This window comes from Hypanus sabinus, chromosome 3 (assembly GCF_030144855.1).
Source record: "Hypanus sabinus isolate sHypSab1 chromosome 3, sHypSab1.hap1, whole genome shotgun sequence".
Lineage (NCBI taxonomy): Eukaryota > Metazoa > Chordata > Chondrichthyes > Myliobatiformes > Dasyatidae > Hypanus > Hypanus sabinus.
The window spans coordinates 118,430,327-118,447,639 of record NC_082708.1 but is presented as its reverse complement, the minus strand read 5'-3'; the positions used below and the strand labels follow the sequence as shown (position 1 = coordinate 118,447,639).

The following is a 17,313-nucleotide window of genomic DNA, read 5'->3' as shown; positions in this document are numbered from 1 at the left end:
AATTTGATTTTTAAGAATCTACATAACATAGTGACCCTTTCAAATATGGTGGATTCTGGTTAATTGGGCCATCAAATGATCAAGCTAGCTGCTGATTTGGGACAACTCAAAGAACAAAAATCTAATCTAATTGAGAAAGTAGCTGGGATTCCCTTCGTTTATTTGGAGCACTATGCTGCTTAACAGGGACAGGAGACTGCTGCTGAACAGTATCTAACTAGTGTCAGTCATGTACACTTCTATGGCTGATAGACACTACACTGTGCTTAGAGTGAACAGCTTTTAAAATAGCGTCAGTTGTGTATGCTTGGGTTACATTATTCATCTGGGCAGATGGACACCAATTTTTTAAAAAATGGTGATTTTGATCATTCTGTACTTTTATTTCGACTTAAGGAAATTCAGACCCTTGCCAAGATGACACAAAAAGATCTGACACAAGTTGAAAAAAAAAGATCTTATGTGGCAGCATAAATGGGATGAATTCCTCTGTAGATCACTATTGGGAACAAATATAGTCTTACTGTACTGTAGTAGCATTGGTAAGTTCTAGCTTGTTCTGCATTTCATTTAAATACCTAATTTGTTACTCAGTTAAACTGTAGTCTGCCTTTTTAAAAAATCTTATTAACTATTAACTAAAGGGATTGGACAGGCTAGATGCAGGAAGATTGTTTCCGATGTTGGGGAAGTCCAGAAAGAGGGGTCACAGTTTAAGGATAAAGGGGAAGCCTTTTAGGACCGAGATGAGGAAAAACTTCTTCACACAGAGAGTGGTGAATCTGTGGAATTCTCTGCCACAGGAAACAGTTGAGGCTGGTTCATTGGCTATATTTAAGAGCAAGTTAGATATGGCCCTTGTGGCTAAAGGGATCGGGGGTATGGAGAGAAAGCAGGTACAGGGTTCTGAGTTGGATGATCAGCCATGATCATACTGAATGGTGGTGCAGGCTTGAAGGGCTGAATGGCCTACTCTTGCACCTATTTTCTATGTTTCTATTTCCAGCTAGACGGGGCAGCCGCTGTCCTGGTCTCAATGTGTCCCAATTAACTGGGATCTACTGTATTCAGAATATGCTTTACTTCTACTTTCCTGAATTCTAATCTCCTGTTACAAACATATACCTGAGGCTTCCAAGTATTGGGTTGTAAGGAAAACGGAGCCACATAACAGCAATTTACCTTAAACAATTCCATTGTGCTCCAAATGTGCTCTAAAATACATTTCTTTGACTCACTCATCCAAATTGTTTCAATTTTTTAAATTTGTCTTCAAAAATAGCTTAAGGTACCTTATAGGAAATAGAACTTCAAAGTAAAAAAGTCACAGGGCTTAAGTAAATCACCAAGGAAAGTAGTGGCATTTGATCTAAGATTATTTGCCTAAAGCTGATGGCTATCAACCAAGGGCCTTAAATGTTATAGCCTCAGAGCTACGGAATGCATTGGTCATAATCTTCCAAAGTGTATCCCAGAGCATTGGAAAGCTGTTGAATTAGCATCCATGTTCAAGAAAGGAAGAAGACGGAAAGCACATTTATAGATTAGTTAGCAGAAGATGTCATTGAGGAAAATGCTGGAATCCATTTAGGTAATATTATATTAGAAATTCAAAATACACTTTCAATCAACAGTGTCAAATGGTTTCGTGAAAGGGCAATTTATTAGAGTTCTTTCAGGATGTCGCAGTTAGAGTGACAAGGAAGAACCAGTAGATAAACTTCCAATAGGCATTCAATAAGTATCTCCTGAAAGGTCACTGCACCAAAAATCGTGGTATTGGGAACAATACATTAACATCAAGAATTTGTTAGCTAACATAAGAGATGTGGGATAAATGGGTGAATGGCTTAACGAGTGGGGTGCCACAGGAATATTAGGACTTTAGCTATCTATAATAATTTTAGTGACTTAAAAGGGACAGCACTGCAGCTAAATTTGCTGCCAAAACAAAAGTGGGAAAGCAAATTGTGATGACAGAATCTTCAAAAGATATAAACTATGAAAAGTGAGTGGCAAAAATTTGGTAGATGGAGAAAAATGTGGGGAACTTCCTAGCAATAAGTCTAATTCACATAACTATACAGATGGAGACATCTGAGTGCCATGTACACAGTATTAAGAAAGCAAATGGAATTACAAAGGAGGTGGTGTGTGAATAAAACTGTGCTATGGCTACATGCAGCAATGGTGATACCACATTTGGAGTACTGGTATGGTTTTGGACTCCTCGTAAGAATTGGAGGTAGTTTAAAGAAAGTTCAATAGCTTGCTTCCTAGAACCAAAGAGTTATGAAGAAAGCTTGTACAAGTTGAATTAAGAATAACAATACTTTTACTGAAACCACAAAATTGAATGGGCTCTATCAGGTCTAATGCTAAAAGTTCTTTCCCTTTCCTGGGGGAAATCAATAACTGGAATGAAATACAAATCAATACCAAAAAATATATTTGAAATGCCGATCAAACCTTGTTCCAGTTAATTCATATTAGTGGCAATCAAAAAGTAGAGAGCATATAAGTGTTAAATGTATAGAAAGTACATTCCATCTTTGGGGTTTAAATGAGTAAAGACACCATAACAAACAGCATGTTCTAGGACACTGGTTTTCAAGGTTTTTTTTTAAAGACAATCCACTTTAATCAAGTACTTCACCCATGTGACTCAACAACTAGTTTACTACAAATCTAATGATTACAGCAATAAAACCACTCATACAAGAACAAACCTTGAAAATAGTTCCATTGGAATTTTTTTTAAATTAACAAGGAAGGTGGTACAACAGCCTCAGGACTCAACACCACCAGGTTCAGGAACAATTACTACCCTTCAACCATCAGGCACTTGAACCAAAGGGATAATTACACTTGTCCCCGTTATTGAAATGTTCCTACAGCCAACTGACCCACTTTCAAGTTATCTTCATTTCATGTTCTCAATATTTATTTATTATTGTTGTTGTTTCTTCTTCTTGTATTTGCTTAGTTTGCTGCCTTCTGCACTCTGGTTGAACACCCCACCTGGACGTTCTGGCTTTGATTCTGTTATGGTTATTATTCTAAACTGGGCTGATCAAAGAACACTGAGGCTGTCTACAAGAAGGGTCAGAGCCGTCTCTATTTCTTGAGGAGGCTGAGGCCCTTTAACATCTGCCAGACGATGCTGAGGATGTTCTATGAGGCTGTGGTGGCCAGCGCTATCATGTTTGCTGTTGTGTGCTGGGGCAGCAGACACCAACAGAATCAACAAACTCATTCGTAAGGCCAGTGATGTTGTGGGGGTGGAACTGGACTCTCTGACGGTGGTGTCTGAAAAGAGGATGCTGTCCAAGTTGCATGCCATCTTGGACAATGACTCCCATCCACTCCATAATGTACTGATTAGGCACAGGAGTACGTTCAGCCAGAGACTCATTCCACCGAGATGTAACACTGAGCGTCATAGGAAGTCATTCCTACCTATGGTCATCAAACTTTACAACTCCTCCCTCGGAGTGTCAGACACCCTGTGCGAATAGGCTGGTGCTGGACTTATTTCCACTTGGCATGATTAACTCATTATTTAATTATTTATGGTTTTATATTGCTATATTTTTTCACTATTCTTGGTTGGTGCGGCTGTAACGAAACCCAATTTCCCTCGGGATCAATAAAGTATGTCTGTCTGTCTGTCTGTATAGATTTACTGAGTATGCCTACAAGAAAATCAATCACAGGGTTGTATATAGTGATATACGTGCTTTGATAATAAATTTACTTCGAACTTTCAATCTGTATAAACAGTAACTATTTCTTATTAGAACAGCAATAAGTCTCTTCTATGCATTTTATAATTGATTTTGACCCATTTTAAAACGTTCTATGATCCAGCAGAGGGTTACGGCCCTTCTCGCATCACCAGCCCACTGTAAAAAATTACAGCTCTAGGGAATGGCCATGCACAACAGCTGGAGAGAACAAAGTTGAGCTGGAGAAAAGTAGAGGAATAGGTCACATGAGAATTGGCAGAGTCAAATTCAGAAGTGAGGGTGGTATGGAAGAGAGGTTCTGAAGCAGGAGGACCAAAGGAAGGTTGAGTGTTGTATCTTGTGTGATAGTAGAAGATTAGCTCAGAATTAAACAAGATTTAGATATTGTGAATAGTTTAATTCATCCAGAAGCATTCACTAAGGACAGACTGAGTCACAAATTGCAAGTGTATATAGACAATAACTTTGCTTTTGCTGGAGAAAATTCCATAACTAGGCTCAGGCAAACAATCTGACATGAAAACAGAAAATAATGGAATACTCTGTAACTTGATGTTAAGACAGTGAACTGTATTTAAGAGGGAAAAGTGGCACAAAACTAAAGCATCCTATTTATCACAGATGTGAGGCACTAGATAATGACGTGATTAACTACATTAATGGCTGCCCAGAGAATTAGGATATGGCAGAAATCTGATTTTAACAATCTAAATATGGAGTTATGCGAAATTTTGGCATGAATTCAGAAGGTCACATGTTTAAGATTATGAGTAACATGAGAAGTTACAAATGGATTTGTAATTTGCTAAGAGGGGCTTTGAGAAAATTAGCTTCTTATGGAAGGAGGTATGATCAAACAAAGTGAGTAAGTTTTTTTTGCCTGCTCATACTGACAGTGCCATTCTCAGCCATTGGGAGGATTTGACGTAATTTCTGATACCAGTTATCTCCTTCTGCTTTTTAAAAGTTGACTGTGTTCTGAGTAAATTTTTTTGTATAACTAACAAAGTCTATTTGTTCTTAGCACATGGTGCAACTCACCATCAACTGGGTCAATAGCTGGATGAATTAATGTTTGTTCTTAGCTCAGACACACAGTGCAACTCACCATCAACCAGCTCTATGGCTGGATGAGCTAATTTTCTTAAAATAAACTCACTTGCATAAAAACTGCAAAAATGTATGCTTGCTTGCCATAATATGACTTCACTTCAAACCCAGCTTTATCAAATGTGAGGCAATTTGACAAATTTAAAAATTATGTGCTCAGACTGTAAAAACTGAAGATTTTGGGTGAAAATCAAAGATTTCATTATAAGGATCAAAGAACCTGTTAAAATGAGATATCTTGAATTTCTTTTCTTCAATTGTATTAATCTGAATGCCTTTCCATTAGTCAATATTAAACACGAACGAGCAAATCCTCAATAAGAAATATTCAGTGTTTTTAAAATTACTTACACTGTCTAAACTATATATCGGCACCATCCACAGGATCCTGCAGAGGGATAGAAAATTATGTCACACTTTTTAATATTCAGCAATTTCTTCAGACGTACCTTGAAAGTAGCAAAATCAAAAATTATGGTGTACCTTATTATTGGTTTCTGTAAGTCTGGTTGAGTATAATGTACTAAATGTTGCAAGATGCCCCAAAGCGATATCGGAATAGTCATAAACACAAAAATACCTGCCGTGAACCATGCTTTATTGTGAGTTCCGACCTTGATTTAAAAATAGCAAAATATTACTGAAAATAAAAATACCATGGACACAATTTTTTAAACTGGTAATTGAACAGGAGAAAAATAATTTGATAGCGAGTTTATTTTTGAGTGACATGTACGGAATGGAGATAACTTATTATGCAACAATTATTTTTGACATAGATACTATATTTTATCATAAATTCTAATGCCCATATTTATAATATATCCACCTAAAAATCATTACCGGCCATAAAAATGGATTTGGCTTTTTAAGTATGGAAGCAGGATTCTCATTAGGTCTGTCTTTATCAGTCGCATAACCCCTTAACCAGGAACAACTTTTGAATAGCAACTAACTTCTGGAAAAGTTTTCTTGTCTCTACCAATAAGTCAAGTCACTTTTATTGTCATTTCGACCATAACTGCTGGTAAAGTACATAGTAAAAATGAGACGTTTTTCAGGACCATGTTGTTACATGACACAGTACAAAAACTAGACTGAACTACATTAAAAAAACAAAAAAAAAAGAGCTACATTAGACTAGAATAAGCAACATTGCCTCATTGATGGAATTCTTCAAAGTAGGGAGCTAAAGCAAATTGAGCCTCTTCAAAATATGTGTATTTTTCTTTGTGTTTCCCTCCAGCCAAAAACTGCTGCCCCTTATTATTCCCTTCCCCCTTTTACAATCTCCCAATTCAGCCCATCTTCTTCAGCCTTTTTAATCAAAAATATCATATTCCTTTCTCCTTCGAATAAATCTTGACCACAAAGTATGCTTACCTCAAGCCTCAAGTCCAACTGCATTGACAAATTTTGATCACCCTCCAGATTACTATCAGCAGTGCTGAAGATCCATTATCCCACTTCATTCAACTTGCTATGCAACTGTACTAAATATGCTCATTTACATTTAAGTGCAATTTGTTTTAAAGGAAAAATAGCTTAAAATGAAATTGGATGAGACCATCACAATACCTCAGATTTTCGCAGCTCCCAGACACAGAGAGGAATAGCAACAGCCACACCTACTATGTACAAGACTACAACCAAGGGGCGGATCCACTGTCTCCAATTCCCACAGGTGCACGCCATGGCTCTAGGATATGGGTGTACCTTTCTCACGCAATACACCTCAGTTGATCAGACCTTACTGAATCCACATGTAGAAGAATGTGTATTACACTTTCCAATATGGATCCATTGAACTTGGTTGGCACAGCTTGTCCTTCCCGAAAACATTCACCATGATAAACAAATTTACCCCTGTAAACTATCAACAGTGTAGGCCTTGATATCTGGGTATCCGCGCTGTGGAGTTCACCCTGTTCCTAGGCTTCACCTCCCTCCACCCACACCCTCTAGACCACCCTCCCTGTAGAAATCATGGACATCGTACTCTCTACAGTGGATGCAACACACCCAGTTCCCCTCTTCGGTATACTGCCTCCTGTACTGCACCCTCTGCTCACCCCTACAGCTGTCTCAATCCCACCCTCCCCACCACTTCCTCACTGCAGGGGGCACCCTGGCCACCACTTCCTCTCTGCAAGGGGGCACCCTCCCCACCACTTCCTCACTGCAAGGGGGCACCCTGACCACCACTTCCTCACTGCAGGGGGCACCCTGGCCACCACTTCCTCAATGCAGAGGGCACCCTCCCCACCACTTCCTCACTGCAGGGGGCACCCTGGCCACCACTTCCTCACTGCAAGGGGGCACCCTCCCCACCACTTCCTCACTGCAGGGGGCACCCTGGCCACCACTTCCTCACTGCAAGGGGGCACCCTCCCCACCACTTCCTCACTGCAGGGGGCACCCTGACCACCACTTCCTCACTGCAAGGGGGCACCCTGACCACCACTTCCTCACTGCAGGGGGCACCCTGACCACCACTTCCTCACTACGGGGGACACCCTGGCCACCGGACACTTTCCGAACAGTGAGCTCCGGCTCCGGGAACGGTGTTGGCGCTGAAGGTACCACTGGTGCCGGGTCTCCGGAAACACATTAGGTCCAAGCCACTCTGTAAAACAGAACGGTCCTGCCCAGCTTAGTGGACACTCTGACTGAACTCCGATCCCATCCTCACACAGCCCAGTTGGTGGTGAATAGACGTCTTTCCCGAGCAGCTCCTCACCACGAATCGTCACCACCCCCGTCGCGTCACAACCCAAACTACGCTCTGAATGGCGAGAATTGCTGTCAATCATGTAGCAGCCAGGAAAGGAATGGGTGACGTTAACAGAGAGGGTGGGCATAATCAGTCACGTGATTAGAGTGGATCTGCATTCTCTAAGGCCCAGACAGTACCAGCCAGTGGGCATCAAACAGCGAGCAGAATCAGACACCCAGTACCAGCCAGTGGGCATCAAACAGCGAGCAGAATCAGACACCCAGTACCAGCCAGTGGGCATCAAACAGCGAGCAGAATCAGACACCCAGTACCAGCCAGTGGGCATCAAACAGCGAGCAGAATCAGACACCCAGTACCAGCCAGTGGGCATCAAACAGCGAGCAGAATCAGACACCCAGTACCAGCCAGTGGGCATCAAACAGCGAGCAGAATCAGACACCCAGTACCAGCCAGTGGGCATCAAACAGCGAGCAGAATCAGACACCCAGTACCAGCCAGTGGGCATCAAACAGCGAGCAGAATCAGACACCCAGTACCAGCCAGTGGGCATCAAACAGCGAGCAGGATCAGACACCCAGTACCAGCCAGTGGGCATCAAACAGCGAGCAGAATCAGACACCCAGTACCAGCCAGTGGGCATCAAACAGCGAGCAGAATCAGACACCCAGTACCAGCCAGTGGGCATCAAACAGCGAGCAGGATCAGACACCCAGTACCAGCCAGTGGGCATCAAACAGCGAGCAGAATCAGACACCCAGTACCAGCCAGTGGGCATCAAACAGCGAGCAGGATCAGACACCCAGTACCAGCCAGTGGGCATCAAACAGCGAGCAGAATCAGACACCCAGTGCTGCCAGTGGACAACGCACCTCTTGTGGGAAGAGAGGATTAAAATTTCAGATCAGATTTCCTGCATCAAAACTGGAAAGAGAGAAAATAAGTCAGCTTTCAGTTGCAGAGAAGGAATGGGGAAGAATAGGTAGTAGAAGGGGAATATCTTTGTTAGGTGACACTTTGTCTATGGTAAGCATGGCTAATATTTCTATTCGTATTTATTTTATTTCTTACATCCATGGGAGTAAAAATCTATATGTTGCATCCCCATTACAACCTATAAGCAATAAGGAAGGGAAATGTGGGAGTATATTACAGAAATACTAAGATTGTCAGAAACAGAATCAGGTTTATTATCACCAGCATGTGATGTGAAATATGTTAACTTAGCAGCAGCAGTTCAATGCAATACATAATCTAGCATAATTAGTAAAATAAACCAATAATAAATATACAAGTAAATCAATTATGTGTATTGAATAGATTTTAAAAAGTGTACAAGAAATAGAAATACTGTATATTAAAAGAAAGTGAGGTAGTGTCCAAAATTTCAATGTCCATTTAGGAATCAGATGGCAGAGGGGAAGAAACTGTTCCTGAATCACTGAGTGTGTGCCTTCAGGCTTCTGTATCTCCTACCTGATGGTAACAGTGAGAAAAGGGCATGCCCTGGGTGCTGGAGGTCCTTAATAATGGACACTGCCTTTCTGAGATGTCCCTAAAGATGTCCTGGGTATTTTGTAGGATAGTACCCAAGATGGAGCTGACTAGATTTATAACCTTATGCAGCTTCTTTCGGTCCTGTGCAGTAGCCCCTCCATACCAGACAGTGATGAAGCCTGTCAGAATGCTCTCCACAGTAAAACTATAGAAGTTTTTGACTGTATTTGTTGACATACCAAATCTCTTCAAACTCCTATTAAAGTATAGCCGCTGTCTTTCCTTCTTTATGACTCCATTGATATGTTGGGACCAGGTTAGGTCCTCGGGGATCTTGACACCTAGGAACTTGAAGCTGCTCACTCTTCTCCACTTCTGATCCCTCTATGAGGATTGGTATGTGTTCCTTCGGCTTAACCTTCCTGAAGTCCTCAATCAGCTCTTTCGTCTTACCGATGTTGAGTGCCAGGTTGTTGCTGCAGCACCATTCCACTAGTTGGCATATCTCATTCCTGAACGCCGTCTGTCACCACTTGAAATTCTACCAACAATGGTTGTATCGTCAGCAAATTTATAACTGGTATTTGAGCTATGCCTAGCCACACAGTCATGGGTATATAGAGAGTAGAGCAGTGGGTTAAGCACACATCCCTGAGGTGCTTGATCGTCAGTGAGGAGGAGATGGTATCACCAATTGCACAGATTGTGGTCTTCTGGTTAGGAAGTAGAGGATCCAATAGCAGAGGGAGGGACTGAGGCCCAGGTTCTGCAACTTCTCAATCAGGATTGTGGGAAGATTGTATACGTAACTTTTGTATACATGTATGTACAGTAAGATATGTAATCAGATCAATACGTATTGATCACTCTGAAAGGAGTTGGCCCAGAGCTTGTTGGTCTTGGCCTTAACACTGTGGTATCATCTGCAAAAGCAGCGTTCTGAGAAATGCTGAGCAACTGAGAGAAAAACAGACCAATATCACAGATAGATGACTTGTGAAAATGGTTAGTCCTGTGAGAGACAGAAAGAGTGAGTGAGTACCTTTAATTGGAGAATTGTATATGGAGTCTTACATGCTATGACATGCCCAGACAACGGATGACATGTTGCTGCACAAGCTTGTTGTTCAGTGTTGTTTCTCTTTGCAGGAAGCTACCGACAGAGGTCAGAGTGGGAGTGGCATGGACAATTGACGTGGCAGCTGAATGTCACTACTGTAGCATAGATGCTGCACAAAGAGATTGCTTGACCTGTTTTCAGGTTCTCCAGTGTAGAAGAGGCAATATCATGAACACTGAATGGAGTAGAATGGATTGGAAAATATGGAAACAGATCACTGCTTCACCTAAATAGACTGAGTCCTCAGAAGTTGGGAATGGAAGAGATGAAAGGACAGGTATTGAGTATCCTGAGGAGAGGGCTGAGAGTGGGTATCGGAAATAGATAAGATGCCATGATAGAGGGGTCAGGAAGAAATTACAGAGGATTCTATCGGCTCTCAGACACATCCACTTAATGCTGGCTGGACCACTACCCCACTATCAAACATAAGGCTATTGTCTTCCGCCATATTTTTTAGGGAGATCTTCCATCCATAGTTCACAACCCTGGAGTGCCCCTGCTCTGCACAGTTAACTTCTAGCTTTCGTTCAAGACTATCCAGACTCACCCTTTGTTTCAGCCTCTTGTCCCACTGAAATTATTTCTTTCTACCCTGATTCCATTGTTTCTCCCTGGTCCATATTAAACGTAGGATTCCCTTTTATACTTTAGAGGTTTCCAATTTATTTGTCCTGACTCTTTCATTTTCACCATTCATATAAACCAGTTATCCCATTCACATCAGGTGGGTCTGAGAGCTGAGGGCCCTCTGCTGGAGGCAGGCTCAGCTAGCAACTCCTAGTTATTTGACTTTACTTCCCACCTCCCTGTTCCTATAAGGACCCTACTGCCTCCTCCCAGTTCCTTTTGTCTTAGTCACATTTGCTATGACGCTGGGACTTCCTGCACAGGTGTTCCTAAAATTCTTCCTTCTTCCTGAATGGTGGCTTAATATCACTCTTGGTGGACTGAGGGCTTGACTGCATTGCAGCTATTTCTGATCATTGTTTCCTGAAGAGAGCAAGAACGAAGTTCCAAGGATCCTCATCTTTTACCCCCTCAACCTCTGCGTTCAGTGAGTCAACCTTAGCAGTGTTTGCCAGCTCCACAAAATTCCACTACCAGGCACATATCCCACCCCACTTCTCTTTCAGCATTAAAAAGGAATTGCCCCCTTTTCAATTCCCTGGCCTGCTTTTCCATTGTCTCCTACCACTCCCCTTCTTATGGTGCTTTCCCATAAAGCTGTGGGATTTGCAACAGGTGTCTTTTCACATCTTCCCTCTATCTGGGGACACAAAGTCTTCCCAAGAGAAGCAACATTCACCTCTTCTACTGTAAAGTCTTTAGTATTCACAATACGATCCCCTCTGCATTGGAGAGGTCAGTTGCTGTGAGGATGGTCACATTGTGGAGCACCTACAATTAGTCCACAGGAGCAACTATGAGTTCTGGTTGCCTGCCACTTTAACTCACCATTCCACTTCCACTTTCAGCTATTTTCTAAGACCTCCTGCATTATTACAACACAGTCTAATGCAAACTTGAGGGACAATATCTCATCTTTTTACTGACACATTATGGAATGCCTCAACTTTAAGGCAATTTGCTGTTTCTTTTTATCTTATCAGAACTGGCAATTTATAAATTTGGCTAAGGTTTTCCCTCTTGTATAGCAAATCTATTGGGCATGTCCCATAGCCTATTCAATCTGCCTCTTTAAGTCATTTGATACCAAGGTATTAGAGGTATTTCATTTATTCTATCCACCCCCTCCATCTACTCCTCAGGCTCTTAGAATGGAATTTTAACTCTGTTTCTACTTCCACAGATGCTTCCTGACCTTCTGCATGGTTACTACTTTTGGTACTATGTAATTTATGATATTTAGCTTATCTGCTATTTTTGACAATCAGTTTTACTATTCTGGGATTCCTGAAACTGGTCATTGAAACTCAGACAAGTATGACATGCAATTCATAGGAATCATAAACATTTCAGGATCATATACTGAAATAAGTCAACTTTATTAACTGAGAAAATGTTTTGTTTGGAATTTTTTTGAGAGGTGAATTTGTGCTGGGATCTTCAGTCTTATGGAAATACATTATAGGTACACCATGCAACCCTCCAAGAGGACCACAACCTTGTGGTTTTGAGGCTTGTGTGCCTCAATGACCCAGAGAGCTATGTTGGTTGGAGTCAGGGCTTTATGCTTTGGCTCTTGGTTGAATCATCAACATTATGTGTCGTGTCGTATGACGTGGGCAATCATGGTCTATGACCATGACTGCTCTTAGCAAGTTTTTCTACAGAAGTGGGCAGTGTCCTTATAAGACAGGTGACCCCAGCCATCATCAGTACTGTTCAGGAAGTGTCTACCTGTCATCAGTAGTTGCATAACCAGGATTTGTGATAATCACCAACTGCTCATATGATTATCCACCACCTACTCCCATGACTTCACATGACCCTGATCAGGGGCTAAGCAAGTGTTACAACTTGCCCAAGAGTGATCTACAGGCTAGCAGAGGGATTGAATGATTTACACCTCCTTTGGTAGAGACGTATCTCCACCCCACCACCTATGGATGACCCTACTCTTGGCAGGGTCATCCATACTAAACAGGTCAAAGTGTAGAGGACAGACTAAGAGTGTTCCACAAATCCTGCAGGTTTGGGGATTCACCTCATGGCTAACAACCCCGACTGATAAAACAAAATTGTTACTAACCAGCAATGAAGAATCCTTCTACATCTGAATGCGATGATATTCCTGATTCTCCACCTGGGACTTACATGATTGACAGTAGTGAAAACTGAGAGGAAGCTTCTGTCATGATGAAGGAGGACCTGAACAGTATCAGAAATGGAGGACCTTCATTGTTGCCCTAAATCCCTGCAGCATAACATCGTACAACACACCCCCTTTCAAACATCCACCACTGTCTATAAACTCGCATAGCAATTCAGCATTGCTGCATCTTAGGACCTGGGTCTCACCATAGAACCCTTAATTCTGGACTTTCTCCTGTTCTCCATTCAGTGCCTGGAAAAATATACCCTAATAAAGTTTTACATAACAGACCCATGTTTTCTTTGTCCCTTTGAAATATTGGAAATATCACCACAGTTTCTATTGAAGTGAACAAAATGGTGTCTGTGCAGGAGGAAACAGATGTCATGGAATAGTTGAATTATTAGAAGTCATAGATTAGTCCAGTTATCTATTATAATCAATCATGGATTAGGAATGCTCATGGACAGAGATTAGACTGAGTTATTTGGATTGAAGAGTATACGTTTGAAAGAAGCATTGCAACTGGCATTTAAATGATCAACTTCACCTAAATACATCACTCATCTGCTGGGTTTGGGGGACTGACAAGAAGTCTAAAGCTTACTGTCATGCCTAATCAAAATCACTGGCTGTGGGTCCAACAAAGTAATGCAAATGAAAATTGATGATATCAATATATTACCTGAAATGCCAAATATAATTTGTGGCGTGAGTAAAGCAAAGGTAGACTGTGTCTGTCTCTGTGGAAAGATGTAGTGATGATAATACCCCTGATGATGCACCAAGGCCTATCCTTCAGAGTTTAAAACTATGTATCTGAAGTTTAAGCTTAAAGGCAAGCTGAGTGGGTAGATAGATAGAAGGGCTTCTTGGAAGAGATAATTTAGAAAGTTGGTCCAATAGCAGAAAAGATTGATTTTAAAGATACCAAGAAAATATTAATCAATATACAGCCAAGGACTGTGATGAAATTGCATGGCAGGGAATGAAAATGTGATATTCCCAGAAGCAGAGCTGTGGTTTTAAGTTGGCAATGTCAACAAAGCACGCACTTTTGTGAGATAAAACAACTATTGAGATCATTCTTCAGAAGCCAGATGTTTTCGATGCTGATTGTCAAGTGTCTGCTAGCAAGGTTGAGACACATCCCTGTTGTTTATTTAAAGTTTTTGTAATATTTGTGTAATATTGTAAATATTTTGTTTGATTAAAATTTCTTTATTTGTTTACATTATTCATACTATATGTAAAAGTATATGAATGGCACACATCACCATGCAACCACGTCACAAGTGAGCTCCTCACTAAAGTAAAACGAAGTAGACTTGTTTATCCCTGGGCTCCTGGGCTTTACTTTCGATTAGTTTATGGAATTACAAAACATAACAGTGGTGATGATGACATTTTAAAATGAACCCGAGATGACTACCTACCCATTGAAGTACAGTATGTTTTTTTCTTTGAAAGGGGAGAGAAAAATGTTCAAGTCTTTTTTAAAAAAAGCACAGCATGTGTCTCTTTGGAAGAGGAGAAAGACGGTCAAGTTAAAAGAAAGGCAGAAAACAGATGGAATTCACATGTTCATAAACAGTGAATACTGGGTGATAGTAATTATAAATAAAAAAAAGCTGGCTACATTGGAAAGATGGATGCATTCAATTGCACAAAAGATAACTGTGTGACGTATACTGATTAAATTGAGCAGTATTTTGTAGCAACTGAAATAGCCAATGAAAATGAGCCGAAGTGTTCCTGAGTTCAGTAGGTGGAAGAGCATGCACTTTGCTTAGAAGTTTAACTGCTCCAACCAAACTAGCTGAAATGAGTTTTGCTGATATCTAGAAAGTAATACAGTGTAGTGGCGCGCAAGGTGCTACGGAAGGAACACACAGAGGCAGAGAGAGCTGAACTCAGACTGGGTTTACTGATTCAAACCCATGCGCTTAAAACCCCCTTCCCATGGGTCCCTACGAACAGCGGGGTGGACGTGACATCAGACCATCCTCGGAAGGTCCGCCCTTCTGCTTGTAGCTTCCGATGGCATTTCGAGCCCTGTGTGTGTGGACCGCCACACCACCCCCCCCAGGAAATGTCCATCGGGGGAGTGGAGCCCCCAGTCTGGCTTGCCAGGGTGCTGGCCCTGCCGGCGCGGTGCGGGAACTGTCACCGGCTGCTCAATGTCCAAGTGTGCCGGTTTGAGGGGGTCCACTGTAAAAGTCTCTTCCTGGCCACCCACCTCCATGACACATGTGGTTCCATTGTGCCAGATCACTTTGACAGATCCCTCATATGGCCACTGTAGAGGTGCTCTGTGCATGCCCCTGCGAATAAAAACATACTCACAGTCTCGGAGGTCTTTAGGGGTGAAGGATCGTGTGAGTCCATGCCTGGAAGTCGGGACCGGTGCCAGGGTCCCAATCTTGTCCCACAGCCTCGTTAGCATCGCTGCTGGAGTTTCTTCCGAACCTCGGGCCTCAGGTATGAACTCGTCCGGGACCATCGGGGGGGCGCCGTAGACCAATTCTGCCGAGGAGGTGTCCAGGTCCTCCTTGGGGGCTGTGTGGATGCCCAGTAGGACCCAGGGAAGCTTGTCTGTCCAGTTGGGGCCCCTGAGGCGCGCCATCAGGGCCGACTTGAGATGCCGGCGGAATCGCTCTGCCAAACCGTTGGATTGGGGATGGTACGCTGTGACGTGATGCAGCTGGGTCCCCAGGAGCTGTGCCAGTGCTGTCCACAAACCAGACGTGAACTATGCCCCTCTGTCGGAGGTGATGTCCGTTGGGAGGCCGAACCTGGCGATCCAGTTTACAATGAGCGTCCTGGTGCAGGACTCAGTGGACGTGTCTGCGAGCGGTGTGGCTTCCGGCCACCTGGTGAACCTGTCTACCATGGTAAAGATATACCTGGTGCCCCGGGAGACTGGCAGGGGGCCGACGATGTCCACGTGGATGTGTTGGAACCTCCTTCGTGGCGGCTGGAACTGCTGGAGGGGAGCCTTCATGTGCCACTGGACTTTGGCGGTCTGGCAGTGTATGCAGGTCCTGGCCCAGTGTCCGACCTGTTTGCACAAACTGTGCCAGACGAATCTGTCCACTGCCAGCCTGATGGGTGCCCGGATGAATGGATGGGCCAGGTCGTGCAGCATGTCAAACACCCAGCACCTCCACACCGCTGGAACAACGGGTCGGGTTTTGCCAGTAGACATGTCACACAGGAGTCGATCTGCTGCAACTCTATGTCGAAGGCACTGTACTTCACCTCTGGTGGCTGTAGGTGCCGGCTGAAGAAAGCGAGTGGCCGCCACTGGTCTTCAACAAGCTGCTCCAGGACTCCGCCAACTGCCGTGTTGGAAGCCGTGGGTACATCGACTCTTGGGTGCACTAGGAGGGCCGCCTTCACCACCGCCTCCTTGGTCCACTTGAACGCCTCCATGGACTCCGCGTCTCATGCCACTTCTTTGGCCTTGCCGGCCATCAGGCGGAACAAGGGTCTCATGATGCGGGCCGCCGATGGCACGAACCGATGATAAAAGTTGACCATCCCCAAGAATTCCTGCAGGCCCTTGACCGTGTTGGGCTTGGGGAACTGGCGGACCTTGTCCAGTAGGGGAACTGCGCCGTGCCGGTTGACTCTGTGGCCCAAGAAGTCAATCTCCGTCAGCCCGAACTGACACTTTGCCGGATTGATTTCCAGTCTGTGGTCGCTCAAGTGTTGGCAGAGCTGGCGCAAATGTGCCGCGTGCTCTTGGTGCGAACTGCTGGCCACCAGGATATCGTACAAGTAGATGAAACTGAAATCCAGGCCACATCCCACCATGTACATGAGCCTCTGGAAAGTTTGGGCTGCATTCTTGAGACCAAAAGGCATCCTCAGGAATTCGAACAAGCCGAACGGGGTGATGAGGGCTGTCTTGGGCACGTCGTCGGGGTGCACTGGGATCTGATGGTATCTCCTGACCAGGTCGATTTTCGAGAAGATGGTCGCTCCGTGCAGGTTTGCTGTGAAATCCTGGATGTGGGGTATCGGGTATCTGTCGGCGGTTGTGGCATCGTTGAGCCTTCTGTAGTCTCCGCAGGGCCTCCATCCTCCTGCGGACTCGGGCACCATGTGCAGTGGGGTTGCCCACGGGCTGTCTGAGCGGCGTACGATCCCCAGTTCTTCCATCTTACGGAACTCCTCCTTGGCGAGGTGGAGCTTGTCGGGTGGGAGCCTGCGAGCTCGGGCGTGCAGCAGCAGTCCTTGTGTGGGGATGTGGTGCCGCACGCCGTGCTTGGGGTCGGCCGTGGAGAACTGCAGGGTGACTATGGAGGGGAATTCCGCC

The 17,313-nt window shown here is 43.7% G+C and overlaps 2 protein-coding genes across 2 annotated transcripts in view; one reads left to right on the top strand and one right to left on the bottom strand.

Moving 5' to 3' along the window:
* Nucleotides 1-7,624, bottom strand: part of tmem184c (transmembrane protein 184C) — a 34,198-nt gene extending 26,574 nt beyond the window's left edge. The window contains exons 1-3 of the mRNA XM_059965012.1: nucleotides 6,438-7,624; nucleotides 5,343-5,473; nucleotides 5,211-5,247 (exon numbers count right to left, since the gene is read on the bottom strand). Coding sequence (XP_059820995.1) covers nucleotides 5,211-5,247; nucleotides 5,343-5,473; nucleotides 6,438-6,554 — 285 coding nt within the window. The 5' untranslated portion in view covers nucleotides 6,555-7,624. The remainder of the gene's footprint in view (nucleotides 1-5,210; nucleotides 5,248-5,342; nucleotides 5,474-6,437) is intronic.
* A 66-nt stretch (nucleotides 7,625-7,690) lies between these two features.
* Nucleotides 7,691-14,098, top strand: LOC132390933 (mucin-21). Its single transcript, XM_059963469.1, has 3 exons — nucleotides 7,691-7,712; nucleotides 7,760-8,619; nucleotides 10,240-14,098. Exons 1-3 carry the CDS (start codon nucleotides 7,691-7,693, stop codon nucleotides 10,282-10,284), a joined length of 927 nt encoding a protein of 308 aa, XP_059819452.1. The 3' UTR covers nucleotides 10,285-14,098.
* The last annotated feature ends 3,215 nt before the right edge of the window (nucleotides 14,099-17,313 follow it).